A 23185-nucleotide genomic window follows, 5' to 3' on the forward strand; every position below is an offset into this window, starting at 1 on the left:
TGGGTTTATTTCTGGGTTCTCAACACTGTTCCTTTGATCTATATATCTGGTTTCCTTCCAGTACCATGCTGTTTTGATTGCTATAGCTTTGTAGTGTAGTTTACATATAAAATAGTTAGAATCCACTATTCTATCTCTTACTGTTCACTCAGACTACAAACTCCTTTCCAACTGTAGAGGGAGAGAGGAGGTTTATTCCCTGGAAAAAATAAACTAGTGAGACCCCCCACACTTGGTGATACAAGACAGATTAGAAGGAAAAGGTAAAAGGACAGGCTGAAAATAGGAAGAGTGATGAGAAATTGACTTCAGAGTAAAAAGTCTAATTTCCCTCTTTTCTAGATTTTCAGAAAGCTGTAATCCAGGTTATACTTCCTTCTCCCTAGCTCTAGTAGGTAGAATATTGTATGAATTCTCTGGAGACACTAGGATGTCTCCTACCCGAAGCATCTGTATACAGACACAACTTCACACAGTCATCCTACTGAAAGCCTCCTCACACCCACTAACTATGTGTTACCATTTCAGAGCCTCACTCGAAAGGATGGTTAAGGATACTCAGATATATGACTAGCTTGTGTAAACTGGAAGACAAGACCAAAACAAAACAGAAAGCTTATCACAATGAGTGAGGCTAGTTAAGTTTATGCTGTGAAACAAATGATCTCAAAATTCCTGCGGTATGAAATAACAATGGTTCATTTTTCACTCCTGCCACAAGCTTACCATGGGTTGGTAGGTCAGTTCTGCACATCCAATTTGCTCAGTGACTTAGACTTACAGAGAAGTCAACCTTCTCAAACTTGGCCAATCATCATGACAGAGACTGATGGGAAACAACTCTAGAGGGCCTGGAATAGGTAGTTAAGTTCTCTGGCCTGAAAGTGGCACACATTCCTGGCCTGAACTAGTCATGTGGGCCCACTCAGCAATAAATGGTCTGAAAGCACAATATTACCATGTGCTTATAATGCAGAGATATAAAAATATCAATGAGTTATACCAGGGACAATGACAAAAATCAAACAAGTAATTCATGGACCAGAGCAAATTTTTAAGAAGAGCTATCATTAATCCTATACTTAAATATATTTAAAAGTATTATGTCCACAAAACAAGAAGTGAATGTTATTTTTTTAAGTCTAAGAACATAAAATTTCTCTTGGAAATATATATGTATATTTCCAGAAAATATGAAAACTCAATAGTGTTGCAAAATAAACTTAGAAATATCTTAGAAGATGTAATGCAAGGAAAAAGAAATGGAAACGAGGAGGCTATGCTTAAGAAAATAAAGTACTTTCATTTTTACTTTGATGAGTAAGATTTCCTGAAAGACATGCCAAGAACAAAGAAGACAAGAAGTTATCAAATTAGGAATTCAGCAGAACATCCTATGGCATGCATTTCAGACTGTAAAAGTCCACCAACTGTAAGATGAATAAAGACCCACACACAAGGCAACTTTGCCTACACAGAATCATTCCTACCTTTCTAAGTTCTTTCTTAGAATAAAATCTGGAAACTGTTTCTCATGCTTTCTTACCTATGGATTTCTGTTAGTTTTACCAATGAAACCCACTCACAAGAGACTTGGAAGGAAGAAGAAAAGGAAAAACCATTTTTGTTGTCACTAACTGGGGAGAGGCTCATGGGTATTGGCAATGTGGAATTTTGACACAGTTTTGGATTCCTCTTGAAAACTATCTACTTTGGTGCTATGGGAAGATGAGGTCAATAGCTGCTTCCCTCCTGCAAGAACTGCACTTCCTCATTCTCATTCCCAAGGTGTGTAAACTTACTGTATTAAACTTATTCCTACTTGAAATACCTAGCGATACCTAGAAAATGTAGAGTATTTGACTGTATTGTCCTGGACAACCATGATGATTATAGTACATTATAGTGAAATTTCCAAAGAATAAGGACAAAGAGACAAATCCTACAAGTTTATGGGAATGGCATGAGAGAGAATAACATTCCAAATATTAGTATCAGAATGCCCTCAAATGCACAACTTTGGATTCTAAAATTAAATGGAGTAGCACCTTCAAAATGCTCAGACAAAATTATTTACAACCTACAATGTGTAATTCTTAGACAATATTCTTGGATAAAATGACTTATAACTCAAAAAGTTACTGTTGAGGACCCAACTGGAGTCTGTGCCCTGCAAAGACAAGGAGGACACTGAGGATGAGAAAGACTAGGAGTTGGGGATGAAGTGCAGGAAAGAGAGGAAAGAAAATTCCCCTCTTGTATTATCCCTAAGATAATAATCAAGTGTTACAAATACTAACAGGACTAGAGAACAAAGAATCTACATTTGAAGAAACATGCTCTAAAGAGTTCCTTTCAAAAGAAAAATACCTAATATATTTAATAATAGTGAAAACAGTAGTATCATTCCACAAAATAGTTTGGAAAAGAAGTAGTGTTACTGTGGCAAATCACATTATTTATTTAACAATTCTTGATGTGTTTCCCTTACACTCTTCCCTATGGAAAGAGTATATTTTTTGCATTACTGATGTCAGAAATGGCCATGTGACCTCCTTTGGCAAATAGAATGACAACAAAATTAGCATAGTAAATTCTGTTCACAAGTTTTAAGAGTCATCACTTGTTTTTCCATTTGCTCTTTTCTGTCTCCTAGCAGGTCCTAGATAAGGACCAGTTTCTTCATCCTGCATCCTAGAAAATGGGAACCTGGAGGAGACTGGCAGGCATCTGAAGTTGAAGAGAACAGCAAGAAATAAATCTCTGTTGTCATAATTGTCTAGAATTCAGAGGTCATTTTTTACCTTAACATAATTTAGCCTAAGTTGGTTAAGTATATAGAAAACCAAACAAAAACAGTATTAATGCCAGGGCAGACAAACAGTTACACAAGAAATGAAATGAATAGAGTAAATTATGTGATTCAAATATGAGCAATTCATTTCTTTAACAAATATGTAATTAGCACCTATTACATGCCAGATATTATTTTAGACACTAGGAATAGAAAAGTGTATTAAATATACAATATTCAACATTGTTATCCTCATGGAGCTTACTAGATTGTGTGGATACTGACTGACAATAAACAAATATCAGGTACATTTATAAGTATCAAGTATATTTTATACAAGGTGTAACACATGCACTGATACTTAACAGAAGTAAGAGATTGAGTCATCAGATATCTGAAGTAAGAGTCTTCTAGGAAAGGAAAGAAGTATAGAGGCCTTGAGGGGGAAGCACATTTGGCATTTTTGAGAAATACCATGCAGGCCAGCATGGCTGGAAGACGGTGATGAGAGTGACCCCCCAAACGATGTGAATTTAGAGAGGCAGGATAAGGCCTCCAGTTCTGAAACTTGGATCTGAAAGGCCATTGCAAGTGCCTTGACTTTTACTTTGAATGGATAGGAAGCCATTGGTCTTTAGCAGAAGACTGTCAGGTTCTGATTTTAGAATTTTAAAGCTCACTCTGACAAGCTCCATTCAAAATTGTCTAGATGTGGACAAGAGCAAAAGCAGTGAGACTAATTAGTAGGCTATTGTAATAATTTAGCAAGAGTTGAAGATGTCTTGGGCTTGGGATATAGTCATACAAGTGATGAGAAGAAGATAGTTTTTTTAGTACATTTGGAACAGACAGCATTATTATGACTACAGAACAATATAGTATAAAATAATGTAAATACTGAATGCTGATTTAAAACAAAATAGCAATATAAATTCATTGAGAAAAAAGACATCTGTGTATGGATATGTGTGTGTCTCACCACTCACACCAGTCATAATGTATCATTCAAAAGTCCATGAATGATAAACGATGGAGAGGTTATGGAGAAAATGGAACCCTCTTACACTGCTGGTGGGAATGTAGTTTGGTGGAACCATTAAGGAAAACAGTATGGAGATTCCTCAAAAAACTAAAAATAGACTTGCCATATGATCCAGCAATCCCACTTCTGGGCATATATCTGGAGGGAACTCTAATTTGAAAAGATACATGCACCCTGATGTTCCTAGCAGCACTATTTACAATAGCCAAGACATGGAAGCAACCTAAATGTCCATTGACAGATGACCGGATAAAGAAGCTGTGGTATATCTATACAATGGAATACTACTCAGTCATAAAAAAGAATAAAATAATGTCATTTGCAGCAACATAGATGGACCCAGAGATAGTCATTCTAAATGAAGTAAGCCAGAAAGAGAAAGAAAAATACCATATGATATCATTCACGTGGAATCTAAAAAAAAAAAGAAAAAGAAAAAGACACTATGAATTCATCTACAAAACAGAAACAGGCTTACAGACATAGTAAACAACCTTATGGTTACTGGGGAAAATGGGTGGGAAGAGATAAATTTGGGAGACTGAGATTTGCAAATGTTAGCCACTATATATAAAAATAGATTAAAGAAACAAATTTCTTCTGTATAGCACAGGGAACTATATTCAATATCTTGTAATAACCATTAATGAAAAGGAATATGGAAGTGAATATCTGTATGAATATGCATGATTGGGACATTGTGCTGTACACCAGAAATTGACATATTGTAACTGTACTGCAATTAAAAAAATACAATAAAAGAAGTAAATCCTCTTATTTTAAAGCTGGTAGTCAATATTTATCTAAATCTAAAACTGAAAAATCAAGACACAGCACTGTAAACATAGTATGTAGTAACACGGAGATAAAATCCCAAGACAAGCAAGAAGGGTTTGCCTTTGGAAAATGGGGAATGGAGTTGGGATCAAGTAAGTGAGAAGTTGGAGGCTGTTTTTATGATAAACCTTGCAGTATTATTTGACATGTAAATCTATGTACATGTGTGACTTTGACAAAAATAGAAATAAACTTTAAAAATTCACAAATATTTTAAGAAAATACTTAACATCTAAAATGTAAAGAACAGTATATAAGAACAAGGATGAAAATGAAGAATTAAACAAAATGACAGAAGTTTTGTTCTCAAAGTTTAATCTTTATTACTTAGAAGTCAAGTTCAGTAGCTATTACAGAGGCCCCAAAATAAGATACAAGTTTAATTTTTCCCCATGCAACATTCTTAAAACAAACAATTCAAAGCTGATATTGGAGAACTCAAGGTTTCAGGAAACCAGAATCCTTCTAATTTGTTCTACCATCAATATCTAAGTTAACCTTGACTTTTTTTTAAATTTTATTTTATTGAGTTATAATCAGTTTACAACATTGTGTCAGTTTCCAGTGTAGAGCACAACTTTTCAGTTATACATAAACATACATATATTCATTGTTGCATACTTTTTCACTGTGAGCTACCACAAGATCTTGTACACATTTCCCTGTGCTACACAGTGTAATCTTGTTTATCTATTCTATATGTACCTGTCAGTATCTACAAATTTCAAACTCCCAGTCTGTCCTTTCTCACTCCTCTCCCCACTGGCAATAACAAGTTTGTATTCTATGTCTATGAGTCTGTTTCTGTTTTGTATTTATGTTCATTTGTCTTTTTCTTTTCTTCCTTTCTTTCTTTTTTTTTTTTTAGATTCCACATATGAGCAATCTCATATGGTATTTTTCTTTCTCTTTCTGGCTTACTTCACTTAGAATGACATTCTCCAGGGACATCCATGTTGCTGCAAATGGTGTTATGTTGTCATTTTTATGACTGAATAGTATTCCATTGTATAAATATTGTTTCCATATAGTTGTTCATAATATTCTCATATTCTTGACTTTTGAAAATGTGTTTTGGATTTCGTGCTCAGCCCTTGTAAGATTTCTTGTGGAAAAGAAGCAGCAGCACAATGGTGGAATGAATGTGGGCTTCCTACATCGGCTAATATGACTTAAATTTTCTGTATGCTGTTATTCTATATTCCATTTATGTTTACTCCCTATGTTATGTTATTTTCCCTATGTTATGTTATTCCATATTCCCCTTATGCTTTACTTCTTGATTTTACCTGGTAGTTTTTTTTTTTTTAATTTCTAAGACATTTGTAACTGATGGATACAAAGCATTTATTTCCTTGATCCCTAAAAAAGTATACTGTCAACCCAAATATACTTAAAAGTCTAAATCATATGACAACAGAGACTCTCATCTCCCCTTATCAATTCTCTACCAGGTACGTAGCTTAGACAGCTGCACACAGAGTGCCATGAACAACTTCTTTGGCTTTTGATGTTTGTTATTATCTGACCCAGGTATATGGGGCTCTGCCATTCTCTGTGAAAACCTGAGAGCTGTTGTTGAGACTCTGAAGTGTGGGTGATTAACTTGTACATCTTTTCTAATCCATAAACAAACTTTAAAACAGAAGAGTTTCCTGGCCCAGGTCATAATTTTTTAAATTTCCATTTATTGTCCATTTGAAACAGAGGCAACTAGCAGCATACTATCCATGCTCCTTAGTTGTACCTTAAAACCATTTGTTTCAAAGTATTATCAGTCATTGCTATAGGTTAGATTTTAATTTCATAAGAATTTGATTGTCATTCTGTCAACAAAATATTGTTAGTGGGCTTTATAAAAACAAATCCTTATTGTGGCATGTTTCTATAGCAATTCTTTCAATAAAAGACACCTCCCAATATCCATGCTCTGATGTAATGCACTTCCACAGTGATGCTGAGCTTAGACATGTGACTTCCTTTGGCCAGCGGAACACTGGCAAATATGATGCAAACAGAGATTTGAGAAGTTCTTGTGCACTACATCTTGTTCTTTCTTGCTACCTTGGAACTACCATGGCCTAACTAAGTCCAGGCTATCCTACTGGGAAATGAGACACATGGAGCACAGATAAAACATCCCAGCTGAAGGTTTCTAGACCACTTCCCAGCTGGCCACAGCTGCAATGATATGCAGGATAACTGAATCCAGTTCAGTTGGACCTACAAAATCATGAGCAAATAAGATGGATTACATGTTAAGACACTAAATTTTGGCATGGCTTGTTACACAGCAACAGATAACTTAGTTTTTTTACTACAAGAAAAGTCTTGCTGAGAGAGGAATCTTGAGATAATTTTCATAATCCTGGTATTTTTGTAGGTAGTGGTTTCAAACACTTTCTTTTCTCTAGAGCAGTGTTTCTGAAAATGTGGTCTTTGAAAACTTTGCATAAGAATCAGTGGAGATTTATCTAAAAATTACAGATTCCTGGCACCATTTAATTGTCAGTGCCTGAATGGGAGCCTGGGAATATGCATTTTTACAAAAACTCCTGGTCTTCCTTGAGAACCACTGCTCTCGACCAGAGGTCTCCTAAGTGGGGTACATGGGACAACCTTGTGTGTTCTGGGAAGGAAATAGAAAACAAATCTATTTCTATTTATTTTTATTTCATCTTTTTATAATTTCCTTTTTTTTGGTGGATGTTATATAATATACTAATATGGTAGTGCAAGAAGGAGGTGGTAACTGAATTGACCTTAAAAGATGGATCCACTGAGCCCAAAAGGAAGAGGAGAAAGTAGAAGGTCAGGCCTGACAGGAAGGCATTCTCTCTAAGCAGGGAGATCTTTTGTGAGCAAAAGCTTAGTGAAGAGAAAAATGATGACATGTGTTTTGAATTACAAATGGTTTGGTGCTCTTGTAGGACAGAGGCAGAGAGGATGTGGCAAGAAATAAACATAGGAACATACATGGAGTGGTGAGTTAAAGCATACATAGTTTGAGCAACTGCCACATGCCTGGATTTGTGAGAAGACATTCTGAAAAGAGCCCCACTTTTATTGTCCAAAGATTTGAGTTCAATTCCTGATTAAATCAAAGATCAGCTGATGCCCAGCAGAAATGACTTAATATCTCTAAGCTCCACTTTTCTCATTTTTAAAAATTGATTTAATATCAATGCCTACAGTCTCTGTCTCAGAAAGTATAAATATTGATGAACATGACCCTTAGGTTCAATTAGCTAAATTGATTTTCATCAATTCCTAAAAGCATATCTGTATTTAAGCCCATACTTGTGTATATTGCACACTACAATGCTGAGAAGGTAAAGTTTTTTTTAAGTACTAGATTTACACACAGTTACCAAAACTGAATACCTTTAACATAATGTGCTCTGATTTAATCAAGCTCCTGCAAGATTATGTTATTATTCAGAATCCATATTTCCTGTAAACTGACATGAACTGGGAGTCCAGTGATGGCTCATATGCCCTACCCCATCCTTCTAACATATGTCAATAATGTGAATTCTTACTGAAAAGAGCTAACTTGGAAACATAAACTCAATGAGATAGGCCAACTGCATCTCATCAACTGGTCAAATGAAAAGTACTCAAAATAATGTTTAAGGAATTTTCATAGTCCAGAGGCTACCTTATAGTCTAAGAATTATAAACAGGATAAAACTCCAGAATGTGATTTCAGCTCCCCACTCCAGCACAAATTCTCCTAACCCCAATCCCTACACTGATTGAAACTCATCTCTTAACTTTAATACAGTGGCTGAGATTAGAACCTCGTTTATGTTAATGAGCTCTTTTTTTCAAAATGTCATTTCTTTGGGAGTCTATCAGGTAATCTATCCTAGTGGGCTAACCAATTAGCTACCTATATTTCGATATAGCATGTGGTTAAGATATATCTCACCGAGGGATTATAAGTGTTGATGAAGGACAGAAATTAAATGTAATTAAAGTGCAAGAGGCAATTAGGGAGGACAGCCACCTTTGGCACTTTGAGCAACTAAATACAGTTCTGAAAGTTCTAAGATTTTTGGATATTTCAGAAGCATAATGAGGACTAGAAGATACAACCTATGTCCATATTAGATATCTTTATATACACGCTAATAAAATAAAATGCCTTTTTTTGGATAAATCAAAGTTGATCGCCCTTTTGGAAAAGTACTGTTTCCCAAGTTAGTTAATCATGCTTTAGTGTGAGTGTGTGTTACCTCATGCTCTAATTTTGTTAGTAGCTACAGCAACAATAACAATAACACTCACTGGGGGCCGGGCGTGCGGGAGGGGGCGCAGGAAGCGGGCGAGGCCGGGCGCGGGAGGCGGCGGCCCCGGGAGCTGCCAATCGGCGCCGGGACAAAGGCGCGGCCGCCGGCGCCCCGAGCAGCCCGAACCCCCTGCCGCGACTGACATGATGTTTCGACAAAGCAGGCACTCGGGCTCATTGCACCTTCCCCAGCAACTCAAATTCACCCCCTCGGACTCCTGTGACCGCATCAAGGATGAGTTTCAGCTGATGCTGGCTCAGTACCATAGTCTGAAACTGGAACGTGACAAGCTGGCCAGCGAGAAGCGGAGGTGCAGCGTCATTATGTGATGTGCTACGACATGTCCTATGGCTTGAACATTGAGATGCACAAGCAGGCTGTAATCGTCAAGAGGCTGAATTGGATATGTGCCCAGGTCCTGCCCTACCTTTCCCAAGAGCACCAGCAGCAGGTCTTGGGAGCCATCGAGAGAGCTAAGCAGGTCACTGCTCCTGAGCTGAACTCCATCATCCGACAGCAGCTCCAACCCCACCAGTTGTCCCAGCTGCAGGCTCTGGCCCTGCCCCTGACCCTACTGCCTGTGGGGCTGCAGCCCCCTTCGCTGCTGGCGGTCCGCGCGGGCACCGGCCTCCTCTCGCTGTCGGCGCTGGGCTCCCAGGCCCACCTCTCCGAAGACAAGAACGAGCACGAAGGTGACACCCACCAGGAGGATGACGGCGAGAAGTCCGATTAGTGGGCAGTGAGGGTGGGGAGGTGGGGGTGGGCAGGGGGACATAGGCACGGAGAGAGGGACTTTCAGTGCAAGACACAGTATAGCTTGGGGCTGGCCAAATGCTTGTGATGTTTATGGTAGCCGCCTGCTGGGGCCCTCACCCTACACGTGTGCCGCCCCCTGGCTTTCCTCCTACACCCCGACTCCTGGCCTCCCTCCTTCTCCCCTGCAGCCGGAATGGATGCATACCTGCTCATACCACAGATGAGGCAAGCTGAGGCCTGGAGGCGCAAGTGGGAGGCCAGGTCAGAAGGGAGCAAAACCTCATGAGGTCCAACCCCGCTACCCCACACCTCCCCGATTCACACATGTGTAACTGACAGGCTGCACATCCGGCCTCCCACCCTGGCACTGCATGCAAACACAACGCCAGCCGCCTCTTCCCGCTGCCCTGGGTGTCCTGCGTCCCCCTTCCGGCCCATTCACCCTCTGTTGGTCCCCACGCCCACCTGGTCCTCTCCCCTCGCCCACGAAAGAAAGAGGGGCCGGGACAAAACGCGCCTAGCTTGGGGAGCAGGGTGGGGCTGGAGACCCAGAATTCCCTTTATCTCCTTCCCGAATAAAGATGAGGGTATTCAAGTTGTCTTGGTTTTTATTTTATGTTTTCCCCCCTTTTCCAGTATACTAGCTTGTCTTTTAAGACAAAAACAAACAAAAACAAAGCATAAATACAGGACAGAAATAGACTCACAGACAGAATACAGACTTGTGGTTACCAGGGGGGTGGAGGGTGGGAAGGGATAGACTGGGATTTCAAAATTGTAGAATAGATAAACAAGATTACACTGTATAGCACAGGAAAAATATACACAAAATGTTATGATAACTCACAGAGAAAAAAATGTGACAATGAGTGTGTATATGTCGATGAATGACTGAAAAATTGTGCTGAACACTGGAATTTGACACAACATTGTAAAATGATTATAAATCAATAAAAAATGTTAAAAAAAAAAGAAAAGGGATATTAAAAAAAAGAAAATGAAAAAGAAAAATAAAAAAATGTTTAAAAAAAAAAAAAAAAGCAACACCCACACCTGTGTCTGTATATAGCCTTTTAGACTGTCAGCTTTTGTTGTGTTTAGTCGTTTGATCTCTACGGAGAGAAGTATAAATGCTGTATTGAGGGTGGGCTTAGCTGTGCCTTTCAAATAAAGATGTGAGAAGGTTAAAAAATAATAATAATAACACTCATTGAGAATTCAGGACAACATGGTGTTAAGGGCACAGATATTAGCCAGTCTCCCTGGGTTCAAGTTTGTCACTACTAGCCCGGTGACCTTGGATAAGATTCTGAACTTCTCTGTGCCTCAATATCTTAAACTGATGAACCAGGGTAAAAGTAGTAGCTTCTTCACAGAATTGTTTTGAGGATTATGTAAGTGTGTGAAGTACATAGAATGGGGTCTGGCCTCTCATAGGCACTCAGCAAATGCCAGCTATTCCTGTTGAATGTTAATTTGATCCCAGATCTGGTAGTAAAACATTTATAAATATTAATACAATTCACATAGTTGGCATTTTACATTTTTATAGATGTGGAAACTGAGGTTCAAAAAACCCTATTGGTCAACACCGCACATATGGAAAGAGATGGCGCCAAGACTCCAGCCCATGTCTTCTTGATGAAAGGCCAAGCTCTTGAGCAGCTATGGTCACCTGCAACAGGATGTGCGGTACTGAAAATGTAAAAAATAAACTGTGAGGCCCTTTGTATTTTAAATAAGAATTAAAATGACTCTGCTACTGGGTCCATTACAGTCTTCCCAAAGCCTTGAGATGGGGTTCACAGAGTAATGTGAGGCACCTTTTGTCAATCTATTCTGGAAAAAAAAAAATGACACCTTGATCTATGCTTGTTGACCCACTCCAAAATTCTCTGAAAAATAAAAATAAATTCCTCCTCTGTACATAAAAATTTTATAACATAACCACTATATCTATTTGGCTATACAGCATATAAAGATATCTAGATAAAGAGAATTAGTGCAGCAGAATTTTTCCTCAAGCATGGAAACACATGATTTTCCTCCCAATATTTAAATATATCAAAAGATACAATCCAGACAGGTAAAACCTAGCTACTTTCTTCCCTGCAGTTTTCAAGTTTTAAGGCAAATACTTGTCCCAGGAGCAAGCTAGAGAGAGTTCAACATTATCCATTCCATAGGAACTGGTTTTGGAAAGAGTTGGCCAATATCAGATGGTGCATACTAATTGGTACTTTGTACAACCAGGAAGTGGATAGGCTGCTTCCTGACAATAGAGACCAGCTCTGCAAAAAAAGAACTGATTATTATGAATAATAATACATCATATGCAATATCTACTTTAGAGCTATGACCTGGTTCTTCACCTGAAAGTTATCACTATAGGCAAAGCACTGGAAAATGAGAAATGGATACTTCATTGTGGGTCTACTCAGTTTACTTTGCACCTCCTTCTCTGGGAATTATCCCCTAATCACCAGGGTTACCAGCTCAGCAGTTACATTGGCACTCTGTGACTGCATCTCCTTATAAATGATGGTTTGGTCAAAGGGTGAACACCTAATAAAACTGGATCAGTCAGATCCAAACTCATAGGAGTTGACCTACGTGTGTGACTGGACCTTGGACATGCAAACACAGGAGTTTGAAATGTGAAACAAAGAAGACCGGCCTTCAGGAAGGCAGGAGATGGAAACAGTGATGGGGAGTCAGAGATGATGTACAGAGATGATGAAGTGATGGAGAGTCAGAGATGATGTACAGAGATGATGAGCAAGCGACCTCTTGGGAAACTTGTCCCAGATTGCATCCCCAACCATGGACCCAACAGGTGCATCACAAGATTCATTTGTCCACTGGTTGGCCTGTAACATGAAAAGAAAGTTTAAAAGCCAATCATTAAATGTGTTGATTAATAAATGGTCTTTTTTGCACTTGTGGGCATGGCCCACTATTAAAAACAAAATTGTTGAGGATGAGCTGTGTAGTATCTACATGAGCTTTGGAAATGAATCTCATTTTGTATGCACAGGAAAGAATTTATTGAATGAATCTAAGCTTATAAAATGTAGTCCAATTACCACCATTTGGTATTGTTTAGCCATCTAACAGACTTTCATCAGTATCCTTTCATACATCTTCAAGAATATACAATAACAGATGGAAATAACTGTTTCTACAGTGCACTAATTAGGGAGAAACTTTCCATTTGAATTCATCACCTAGGAAGCTTTTTTAAGATTAATTATTGATGAATGGCCCATTAGGTGCTCATAAAGCTAGTGACAAGATTTGTCTGAAATACCTTTAAAAGTGAGTTATTTACAGTAGCTCTAAAATATGGATTTTATTACAGATAGGATTTCAGAGTAGGGTGTTTTCTCTGAGGGAAGTTTTTTTTAAATTGTACCCAGAAATCTTCATTAGTAGTAAATTTAGTGATACAATTTGATCCTCATAAACTTGTTTTTAAAAATTATATAGCAGTTGCTAGACTCGTAAGTGCAGAAAGATGGAGAATAGAGTCAAATCACTTGAGGGGAGACTAAGAGGAGAGGATAAAGATTGAGGTAAATTAATTAGGGAATATCCTTCCATTTTTAATTTTATTTTGAATATTTGTGTAGTGACAGCTCAAGACTAATTGCTATTTTTATGTATTTGGAAGTGTAAAGTCAGGTGGCATTATCACAATTAAAAATATTCTGCAACAATTAGAAATATTTTCTTCCAAAATTCTAGTACCTCCTTTTTTTTTTCTTCTTTTTAGTTTACCCAATTTTGTTTCACTCGTGGGTTTAGAGGATAGAGGATAGTGCATATGAGTATATTTATAGAAAAATATGCTCAATTCTACTTCAGATTATAACACACTAGAGAAAATAATTGGGTCCCCAGAAAGACTAAACAAAACAAACACCAGGGATGGAATGAACTTACCATCCAACTGAAATGAGTTACAAGATACACCCACAGTCTCCCAAGTTGGGAACTTTGGATGACTTCAAAGTAACTGAAACTAAAAATGTCTCTCTGAAATTTATGAAAGATTTAGATATTTTGTACCTTGATGTGGTTTTTCAAAAGAGTAGTTGGTAGTGAATAAATTTAGGGAATTTGAATAATGTCAAAAAGAATGAATCTTCAAGTGGTAGAAATAATCCAGTAACAACAAACCACTTGAAAAATGTTCAGTGAACTCAAAAGTAATCTCGTGTATGTATTGTATTTATATTCAGTTATTTCAGATGTTTACCTTAGAAGATCTGAAGACCTGTTTAAAAAAATGGCAAATTAGCTTGCTACTATAGCATTTCCTTTTTCTTCTCTTTCTCAATATTTACTGGAGCTACTGATAAGAAGTATAACCTTTGAGGAAAACTTGAAACAAAAATAACATACTGTTTTAAGCATATTCCCTTGGATGAGGTATGATGAGGCCAGATGCTGATCAAGACAGAGAAATTGGAAAATGTTTTGCAGCTTTGTTATACTCACAGTTCTCTGGAGAAGAACACAGTATGCCATCCAGAGCCACTAGGGGGTTGGTCAAGAAGCAGAAGGACAGAGAGGAACTGTGTGCAAGAGACTTTATTGTGGTTTCTGTGGGAAGGAATGAGCAAGACAGGGTAAGCAGGCTAGTTTGGATCATTTCAGTGGACTCCGGGGCACAGAGGATGTCTCTGGTTGTCTGGCCCTTGGATGATTAGGTGCATTGTTACAGGCATAAGTTGGCAGGTGTATAGGGATGCAGAATATGAAGATCAGTATGGGAGGTGGTTGAGGATGTAGACTTAATCAACTGTTCACAAAGTAAAACTGACTGTCCAGCATTTATAAAAGCTAAATTTTACCTATATAATAGCAAATATAGGAGTAAATTTAAAAGCCTTAGGCAGATACAGTAATGGGAAATCTCCTATGAATGAGCATGGGGTCTTTACTCTACCAGTGGAGGAGTAAATGCAGGTAAATTTTGACCTACAATTTATCTTGCGACCAAATTGAGGGTATGATGATGTTCACTCTGAACCCTGCTGTGAATTGGTACAGATACCCAAGGTAGACAGAGAATGTCAGCTAGAATGATCAGAAATGTAATTCTATACCAAAAAACACACCTAGTGAGTCATTTTGAAATCAATTTTTAATTAAAATCTGTGTGGGGAAAAGGGGGCCCTTCTACACTGTTTTTCAGAATGTATTTTGGTGCAGCCATTATGGAAAACAGGATGGAAGTCCTCAAAAGGCTAAAAATAGACTTACCATATGAACCAGCAATCCCACTCCTGGGCATATATCCGAGGAAACTCTAATTCCAAAAGATACATGTACCCTAATATTCATAGTAGCATTATTTACAATAGCCAAGACATTGAAACAATCTAAATGTCCATCAACAAACAACTGGATAAAGAAGTTGTGGTGTATTTATATAATGGAATACTACTCAGCCACAAAAAAGAATAAAATAATGTTATTTGCTGCAACATGGATGGATCTGGAGATTGCCATTCTAAGAGAAGTAAGCCAGAAAGTGAAAGAAAAATCCCATATGATATCACTTATATGTGAAATCTAAAAGAGAGAGAGAGAGAGAGATGAACTTATTTACAAAACAGAAATAGACTCACAGACATAGAAAACAAACTTATGAATACCAGTGGGTAAAGAGGATGGGAAGGGATAAATTGGGAACTCAAGATTTGAAGACAGTAACTACTATACATAAAATAGATAAACAACAGGTTTCTATTGTATAGCACAGGGAACTATATTCAATATCTTGTAGTAACCTATAATAAGAAAGAATATGAAAAGGAATATATGTATGTACATGTATAACTGAAACATTATGCTGTGTGGCAAAAATTGATACAACATTATAAACTGACTATATTAAATTCAGAAAAGCTAATCTGAGCAAAATATACCAATCTAGAAAAAATTCTAACCACTGAGCAATTGCAGGGAGAGAAAGCAAAAATTCCTCTACAATGGATATTTAGAAATTCAGTATGTGAGAACAAGCCTTGTAGCATAGACTGGCATGGCAAATGGTCATTGTGGCTGAAGGAGGAAAATGGATCAATGAAAAAATATGGCAGGAGAAGAAAGCCCAAAACTCAATGCAAACACAATCCCATAGCCTCACCAGCTGAGGGGTTTACTACTCTCTTAGGAAGGAGGACAAGAACTTTATGAAAGGATATAAGAGGGGAGTGGCCAAGATGATAAAGTAGAAAGGCCCTGAGCTCACCTTCTCCCACTGGCATACCAAAATTACAATTACTTATGTGCCAGTTATCAATGAGGATGACCAGAAAACTAGCAGAAAAGATCTACAACTAAATATATAAAGAAGGAACCATATTGAAATGGGTAGGAGGGATGGAGGCTAGGTATAGTCAAGACCTATATGCCTGGGTGAGTAACCCACAAATAGGAGGATAATTATAAATGCAGAGGTTCTCCCCAAGGAGCAAGTGATCCAAGACCCACATCAGTCTCCCTATCCCAGGGATCTCATACCAGGAAGACTAGCTCCCAGAACATTTGGCTTGAAGGCCAGTGAGGCTTACTTTCAGGAGAGTCAGAGGGCTGTAGGAAATGGACTCCACTCTTAAAGGGCACACACAAAATCTCACATGCTCTGAGACCTAGGACAGGAGCAGCAATTTGAAAGGAGCCTGGGTCAGATCTGCTTGCTGGTCTTAAAGAGTTTCCAGGAGAGGCCAGGACTCACCCTAGGGACACTGATGCTGGTACTGGTGAGCACCATTTTGGAATCTTCCTTCTAGCTTATTAGCACAGAGACCTGGCCCATTCTCCAGCTAGTCAGCACTAGTCTTTGACACCCCAAGCCAAGCAGCTAACTGTGCAGGGACACAGCCTTACCCAGGATCAGATGGGCTGCCTTAGGACACCTGAGCCCCACATCATGACATGGTCCCAACCACCTGAGGGCCCAAGACCTGGCCTCACCCACCAGTGAGCCAGCACTAGACCTAGGACCTGCCCTGGGTCCCACAGCCAGTATTCAGGACTCAGCCCTGACTACCAGCAGGCTGACACAAGTTCCAAGAACCTTAGGCTCTGCAGACAAAGACCTCAGGGCCTGGCTAACTCACACTTACATGGGGCAATTAACCTCTGATAAATTAGGCAAGAATATACAATGAGGAAAAGACAGACTCTTCAAGAAGTGATGTTGGGAAGACTGGACAGCTACATGGAAAATGGACTACTTTCCAACATACCACATACAAAAATAAACTAAAAATGGATTAATTACTTGAATGTAAACCCTGAAACCATAAAGCTGCTAGAAGAAAACATAGGCAGTATAATCTTTGACATCAGTCAAAAAGCAAACAAACAAAAACAAAAAACAACAAAAAGCAAACAACCCAATAAAAAATGGGCAGAAGACCTGTATAGACATTTTTCCAAGAAGGCATACAGGTGGCCAACAGGCACATGGAAACATGCTCAATGTTATTAATCAGGGAAATGCAAATCAAAACCACATGAGGATATCACCTCACAACTGCGAGAATGGTTACTATAAAAAAGGCAACAAATAACAAATGTTGGCAAGAATATGGAGAAAAGAGAATGTTCATGAACTCCATGCAATGGGAATGCAAGTTGGTGCAGCCACTATGGAAAACAGTAGAGAGCCCTCAAAAAATTAAAAATAGAACTATCGTATGATCCAGCTCCTGGGTATTTATCCAAAGAAAACCAAAACACTATCAAAAAGATATACAAACCCCTATGTTCATTGCAGCATTATTTCAATAGCCAGGATATGGAAGCAACCTAAGTGCCAATCAATAGATAAATGAATAAAGAAGATGTGGTATATATCTACAATGGGATATTATTCAGTCATAAAATGGATGAAATCTTGCCATTTGTAACAACACGGATAGATCTAAAAGGTATTATGCTAAGTGAAATAAGTCAGATAAAGATTTCATATATGTGGAATCTAAAAACCAAAACAAATAAACAAACATAATAAAATAGAAAAAGAGTCCTAGTTGCAGAAAAGAAACAGGTGATAGCCAGAGGGGAGAGGGTGAAGGAGAGAAATAGATGGGAGAGATTAAAAGGTATAATCTTCCAGTTACAAAAGAAATGAGTCATGGGTATGAGATGTATACTGTGGGAAATATAGACAATAATTATGTCACATTTTTGTATGGTGACAGAGGGTAACTAGATTATTTGAAATGTATAGAAATATTAAATCACTATATTGTGTACCAGGAACTAATATAGTGTTGTGGGTCACTTACATTTCAAAACTCAACAAACTCATAGAAAAAGAGATTGCATTTATGGTTACCAGAGGTGAGGGGCAGGGGGAAGAAACTGGATAAAGGTAGTCAAAAGGTAAAACTCCCAATTATTACAAGATACATAAGTGTTAGGGATATAATGTACAACATGATAAATATAATTAAGCTGTATGTTATATATAAATGTTGTGAGAGGCTAAACCCTAAGAGTTCTCATCATAAAGAAAAAACATTAATTCTTTAATTTTGTATCTATACCAGATGATGAAAGTTTACTAAACTTACTGTGGTAATCATTTCATGATGTGTATGAATCAAATCATTATGCCATACATCATAAGTTTGTACAATGGTGCAGATCAATTATATCTCAGAATTTTATTAAATTTATTTGTAACTCCTTAGACATTCAATTATTGTTCCCTGCACATAATTCTCATTTCAGAGTGTGGCTTGATTATTCTTGCTTTCTTATTTTGTCATTACAATGAATTATTTTGTTGCTGAAATGCCCAGAATTGTCAGAGCAAATGAATTCAACCCTTTATACAAAGGAAACTGACTTTACCTCTCAGGACATTCTGCCTGTTTCCCATGAATCACTCAAACATCAAATGCTCAGTTGTTAAGAATGCTTGTGGCACCAGTAGCTGCAGAAAATAACTTGCATGAAAGTTTAAAAATGAGGGAACTAAATGAAGCCTAATAGGGTTAATTCAATTGTTTAAGTTCAACGCAAAGCTAGATTTCAAGTCTCCTGATTTTTGGTCCAGTATTTTTCCAACTAATCCACAATCCTGTGAACCCAGCAAAGGAAGGACTTGAAGGCTTGGAGAATATGAGGGATCTTTCCAGCATTATGACTAACTGATGACAAAGAAAATATGAAAAACCCAGCTTTTTTGCCTTCAAGTCCATAAATGTTGCTTCTAATAAATAGAGGTCAGTATTGACAGTATTGATATTAAAACAAATAATAAATGTAGAAGGTAAAACTGACAAAGGAATGATCAATAGGGGGGTTAGAAAAAGAAGCAGTAATGATTTTACCATAATTGACTAGCTCAAGGAGTAAATACAGAAGATGAATAAAATAAAATCAATCTCATTAAAAACTATGTGCACTGAACTGTGATAACCTTTAATGTATCATAAACTTACTTTAATCCAATTTCCCATTATCAGTATGTCCATGAACTTGTTTGGTTGGCAGAAATATTAATGCTAGAGATGACTAAAATCAATATACAAGGTTGTGCTTAAATGTCTGAGAAAATCTTTAGAGATGTGGTAGACTACCATACGGCTTTATAGTTGTTGCACAAATGATTTCAAAAATTATTTATTTAGGGGGGAGTGTACAGCTCAGGTGGTAGAGTGCATGCTTAGCATGCACAAGGTCCTGGGTTCAATCCCCAGTACCTCCTCTAAAAATAAATAAATAAATGTAATTGCCCCCGTAAAAGTAAAAAAAAAAATTAAATTAAAAAATAATTTATTTACACTCCTCTCTCTTACCTGCAAGGAATTCAAATATTGAAATAATATAATTGCTACCTCCAGTTTGTTTCTTTTCCTTTTGATCTACATTGTTCCCCTCCTCCCAGTAAAAAGCAATTATGAGTTTGAATAATAAATTTTAGTGGTCCTAGGCATAGCTTTTCAGAACTTTGTCAGGCAACTTCCTTCTGTCTCCAAATGCCTCAGCTCATTCCCTGGTAGTTTTGGTGTGCTGGAGGAAAGGGTGTTTATGCTTTAGAAGGGTAAGACAAATAAAATACAGAGAAAGAGAACAAATAATTATTGCATTTATGTCAGGCAGTGTACACGGTGCTTACATACATTTTCTCATTTAAAGTTCAGAAAATTCCTGCAAGATAGGTGCTACAATCTCTACTTCACAGATGAAAGAAAAAGAACTGAGAAGTTACATCACATAGTCACAAGGTCATATAGTTGGTAATGACTTGGGGATCCAGAATTAAAATTTGTATTTTTGTTAAGCTCTTATCCCATCAGATCACTATATTTGGTAGATCTAAAAATGTTTTGAAATAGAGGACATGTCTAAGATCAATCATAAGTAAATGTCTCAAACTAAGACTGAGATCAATAGCACACAAGTGATTGAAATTTATCTCCAACTATGGTCTGATTCAAGCACTCTATGGCCTTCCATTCAGAGCGAGCTGACTTTGCAGGTGTCTAATAATTAGACAGTAGTGCAGATGTGGTCTTAGAAATGGTTACTTACTTGTTTATAAATAACACTGTAATTTGCATAAATACAGACAGAATAGGAAATTAAAAATCATATCCATATAGAAAGTTTGGTACAGAAGCTAAGGAATTCCAGCTGTGACAGCTCAAAAACAACAGATGGGTTTCACTGCATATTTGTCAAGTAATCACGACAGTGTCTCATAAGTACAAGAACATGAGCAAAGAGCAAGTCAAAACTCTCTCTTACTCTCTTTTTTAAAAAAAATTACAGTTGATTTAAAATATCATATTCATTTCAGGTGTACAACATAGTGATTCAATATGTATATAGATTATACTCCATTTAAAGTTATTATAAAATGTTGGCTATATTCCTTGTGCTGTAAAATATATCTTAGTATCTTAAGTATTTTATACAGAATAGTTTGTACCTCTTTTTTTTACACTGAGTTATAGTCAGTTTACAACATCGTGTCAATTTCTAGTGTACAGCACAGTTCTTCAGTCATACATGAATATATATATATTCATTTTCAAATTCTTTTTCACTCTGAGCTACCACAAGATATTGAATATTGTTCCCTGTGCTGTGCAGTATGAACTTGTTTATCTATTTTTAATATACCAGTCAGTATCTGCAAATCTCAAACTCCCAGTTTATCCCTTCCAACCCCTCTCCCCCCTGGCAACCACAAGTCTGTATTCTATGTCTGTGAGTCTGCTTCTGTTTTATATATAGTTTCATTTGTATTATTTTGTTGTTATTGTTGTTGTTGTTGTTTTAGTTTGTACCTCTTAATTCCCTACCCCCATCTTGCCCCTCACTTCATCACTCTTGCCACTGGTAACCACTAGCTTATTCCCTATGTCAGAGGGTTTTTTTTTTTTTTCTGTATTGTTATGTTTACTCATTTGGTTTATTTTCTAGATTCTACATTTAAGTGATAAAATAGAGTATTGTCTTACTCTATCTGATTTGTTCAGTAAGCACAATAACCTCCAGGTCCCTCCATGTTGCTGCAAATAGCAAAATTCCACTCTTTAATATGGCTTAGTAATATTCCATAGTGTGTATATCTAGACAGATAGATAGATAGAGAGAGAGAGAGATTTATTCACTTATCTGCTGGTGGACATTTCTCCTCCCTTCCCATCTAACTCTGTGTCTTTCTTTAACCTTGGTTGAGAAAAGCTTTCCTGCCAACCTCCAGTTTATTCTCAACAAGAGTTGCTCCACATGTAGAAGTATTTTTGATGTGCTTGTGGCAGAAGATGAGCTCAGTGTCCTCTTACCTCACCACCTTGACCATCCGCCTTTCTTACTCTCTTTTCAGGCTGAGTAACATAAATGATCTAGGCAAATGTTACTAATTTTCCCTGTAGAGATAACACATGCTTTAATGCAAAGATAGTAGGTATCAATAGATATTCCAGAAACTCACTAAATTCAGACCATGTATGTAAAGACTATTTTGGAAGAGTAAAAGGATGACTTGTAGGATATTTCAAAAAAAATCTGTTTTCTTACTTTCTGTTTTCTCCATGTTTATCCACATTTACAGAGCCTTTAAAGGGGACATGTAAAATCTTTAAAAGATAATATAAAAGACTCTGTATCATTTGAACATTTCTCTGATTCTTCTGCTACCCAACATACCTAACTTTTTTTTAATACATAACCACACATTCCCCATTAAGATCTCCAAAAAGTGGAAATAAAAAGACCTCATATTTTCAGGCTTGCTGAAGGAATGAATAAACAACATGACAAAAGTCCTTTAAATCTCCTGACAAAAGGAGCTTTCAAATGTAATACATTATTTCACCTCCACTGCCTAGCAAGAATTGAGTAATGCTTAACTCAATTTCAAGTAGTAATGAAAAAAAGTCTTGCAGATAATAATGCAAAACAATATCATAGTCTGTCATTGATCATGATATAGCTAATAGAGCAGGAGTACATACATTTTTCTACAAAGGGCCATATGGAAATAAATTTAGGTTTGTTATTGCTTTTGTTATAGGCAATACATAAATGAGCACAGCCATGTTACAATAAAGCCATATTTATAAAAACAGACAGTTAGCAGATGTAATGTCAACTGAAATAAATGCACAGCCAAAAGTTGAGAGTTATGTCTTATTTGGTGGACATTTCTGAGGACTCGAGCCCAGGATGACAGCCTCTCAGATTGCTCTGAGGGACTTCCAAAGAGGTAGGGGAGGAGCCAGGACATGAGTTTTACATCAAAGACCAGGAATTAAAAACATTAAAGATTACTGTTAAAGGAAACTGAACATTTCAAGTTAAAGAATTTAGCACTTTTCTATATATGGGAAAGAGGAGATATTTGGGCTTATTGAAATCATTCCTTTGACAAGCACCTAGCTATCTAGGTCCAGTGTCCTGTCCTTTCTTATTCTGAGTCCCCTCAGAGTGCACCATTGTGGGTGGCTGCAGAGGCCAGGCTCAAAGCTAATCTGCACCCTGAGCTCACTGTGGGAGGTGGCTGATGACTTAATGGCTTCAGTATTCTTTGTTTACTGATATGCCTTGCAGTATTTTTCATTCACAGTAACTAGATTTCTTGTGGTGATCATTTTGTAATATATACAAATATCAAATCATTAAATTATACACTTGAAACTAATATAATGTTATATGTCAATTATACTGCAATAACAACAACAACAACAATGATAATAAAACAGTGGGTAGCTTTAGCCAGCAGATCTTTGTAATGGAATAAATTTCACAAGGACTTTTCTCTTAAAAATTAACAGCCTCAGGAATGTTAGAATTCAAGTTGAAGGCCATTTACTAGCAAAAAAAATGTGAATTTTGATCTTGATTAATAAGCTATACAAAGATTCCTTCCCTGATCAAGCCAGCTGTAAATAAGGCCTGAAACAAGGAAAGTGT

At 37.2% G+C, this 23185-nt stretch overlaps 1 protein-coding gene across 1 annotated transcript; it reads left to right on the top strand.

Moving 5' to 3' along the window:
• Positions 1-9086: 9086 nt before the first annotated feature.
• LOC105064742 (TLE family member 5) lies at positions 9087-9716 on the top strand. Its single transcript, XM_045512650.2, is given in 2 exon segments — positions 9087-9271; positions 9274-9716. Coding segments are annotated over 2 exon segments (588 nt in total). The 5' UTR covers positions 9087-9111; the 3' UTR covers positions 9702-9716.
• The last annotated feature ends 13469 nt before the right edge of the window (positions 9717-23185 follow it).

This window comes from Camelus bactrianus, chromosome 29 (genome assembly GCF_048773025.1).
Source record: "Camelus bactrianus isolate YW-2024 breed Bactrian camel chromosome 29, ASM4877302v1, whole genome shotgun sequence".
Classification (NCBI taxonomy): Eukaryota; Metazoa; Chordata; class Mammalia; order Artiodactyla; family Camelidae; genus Camelus; species Camelus bactrianus.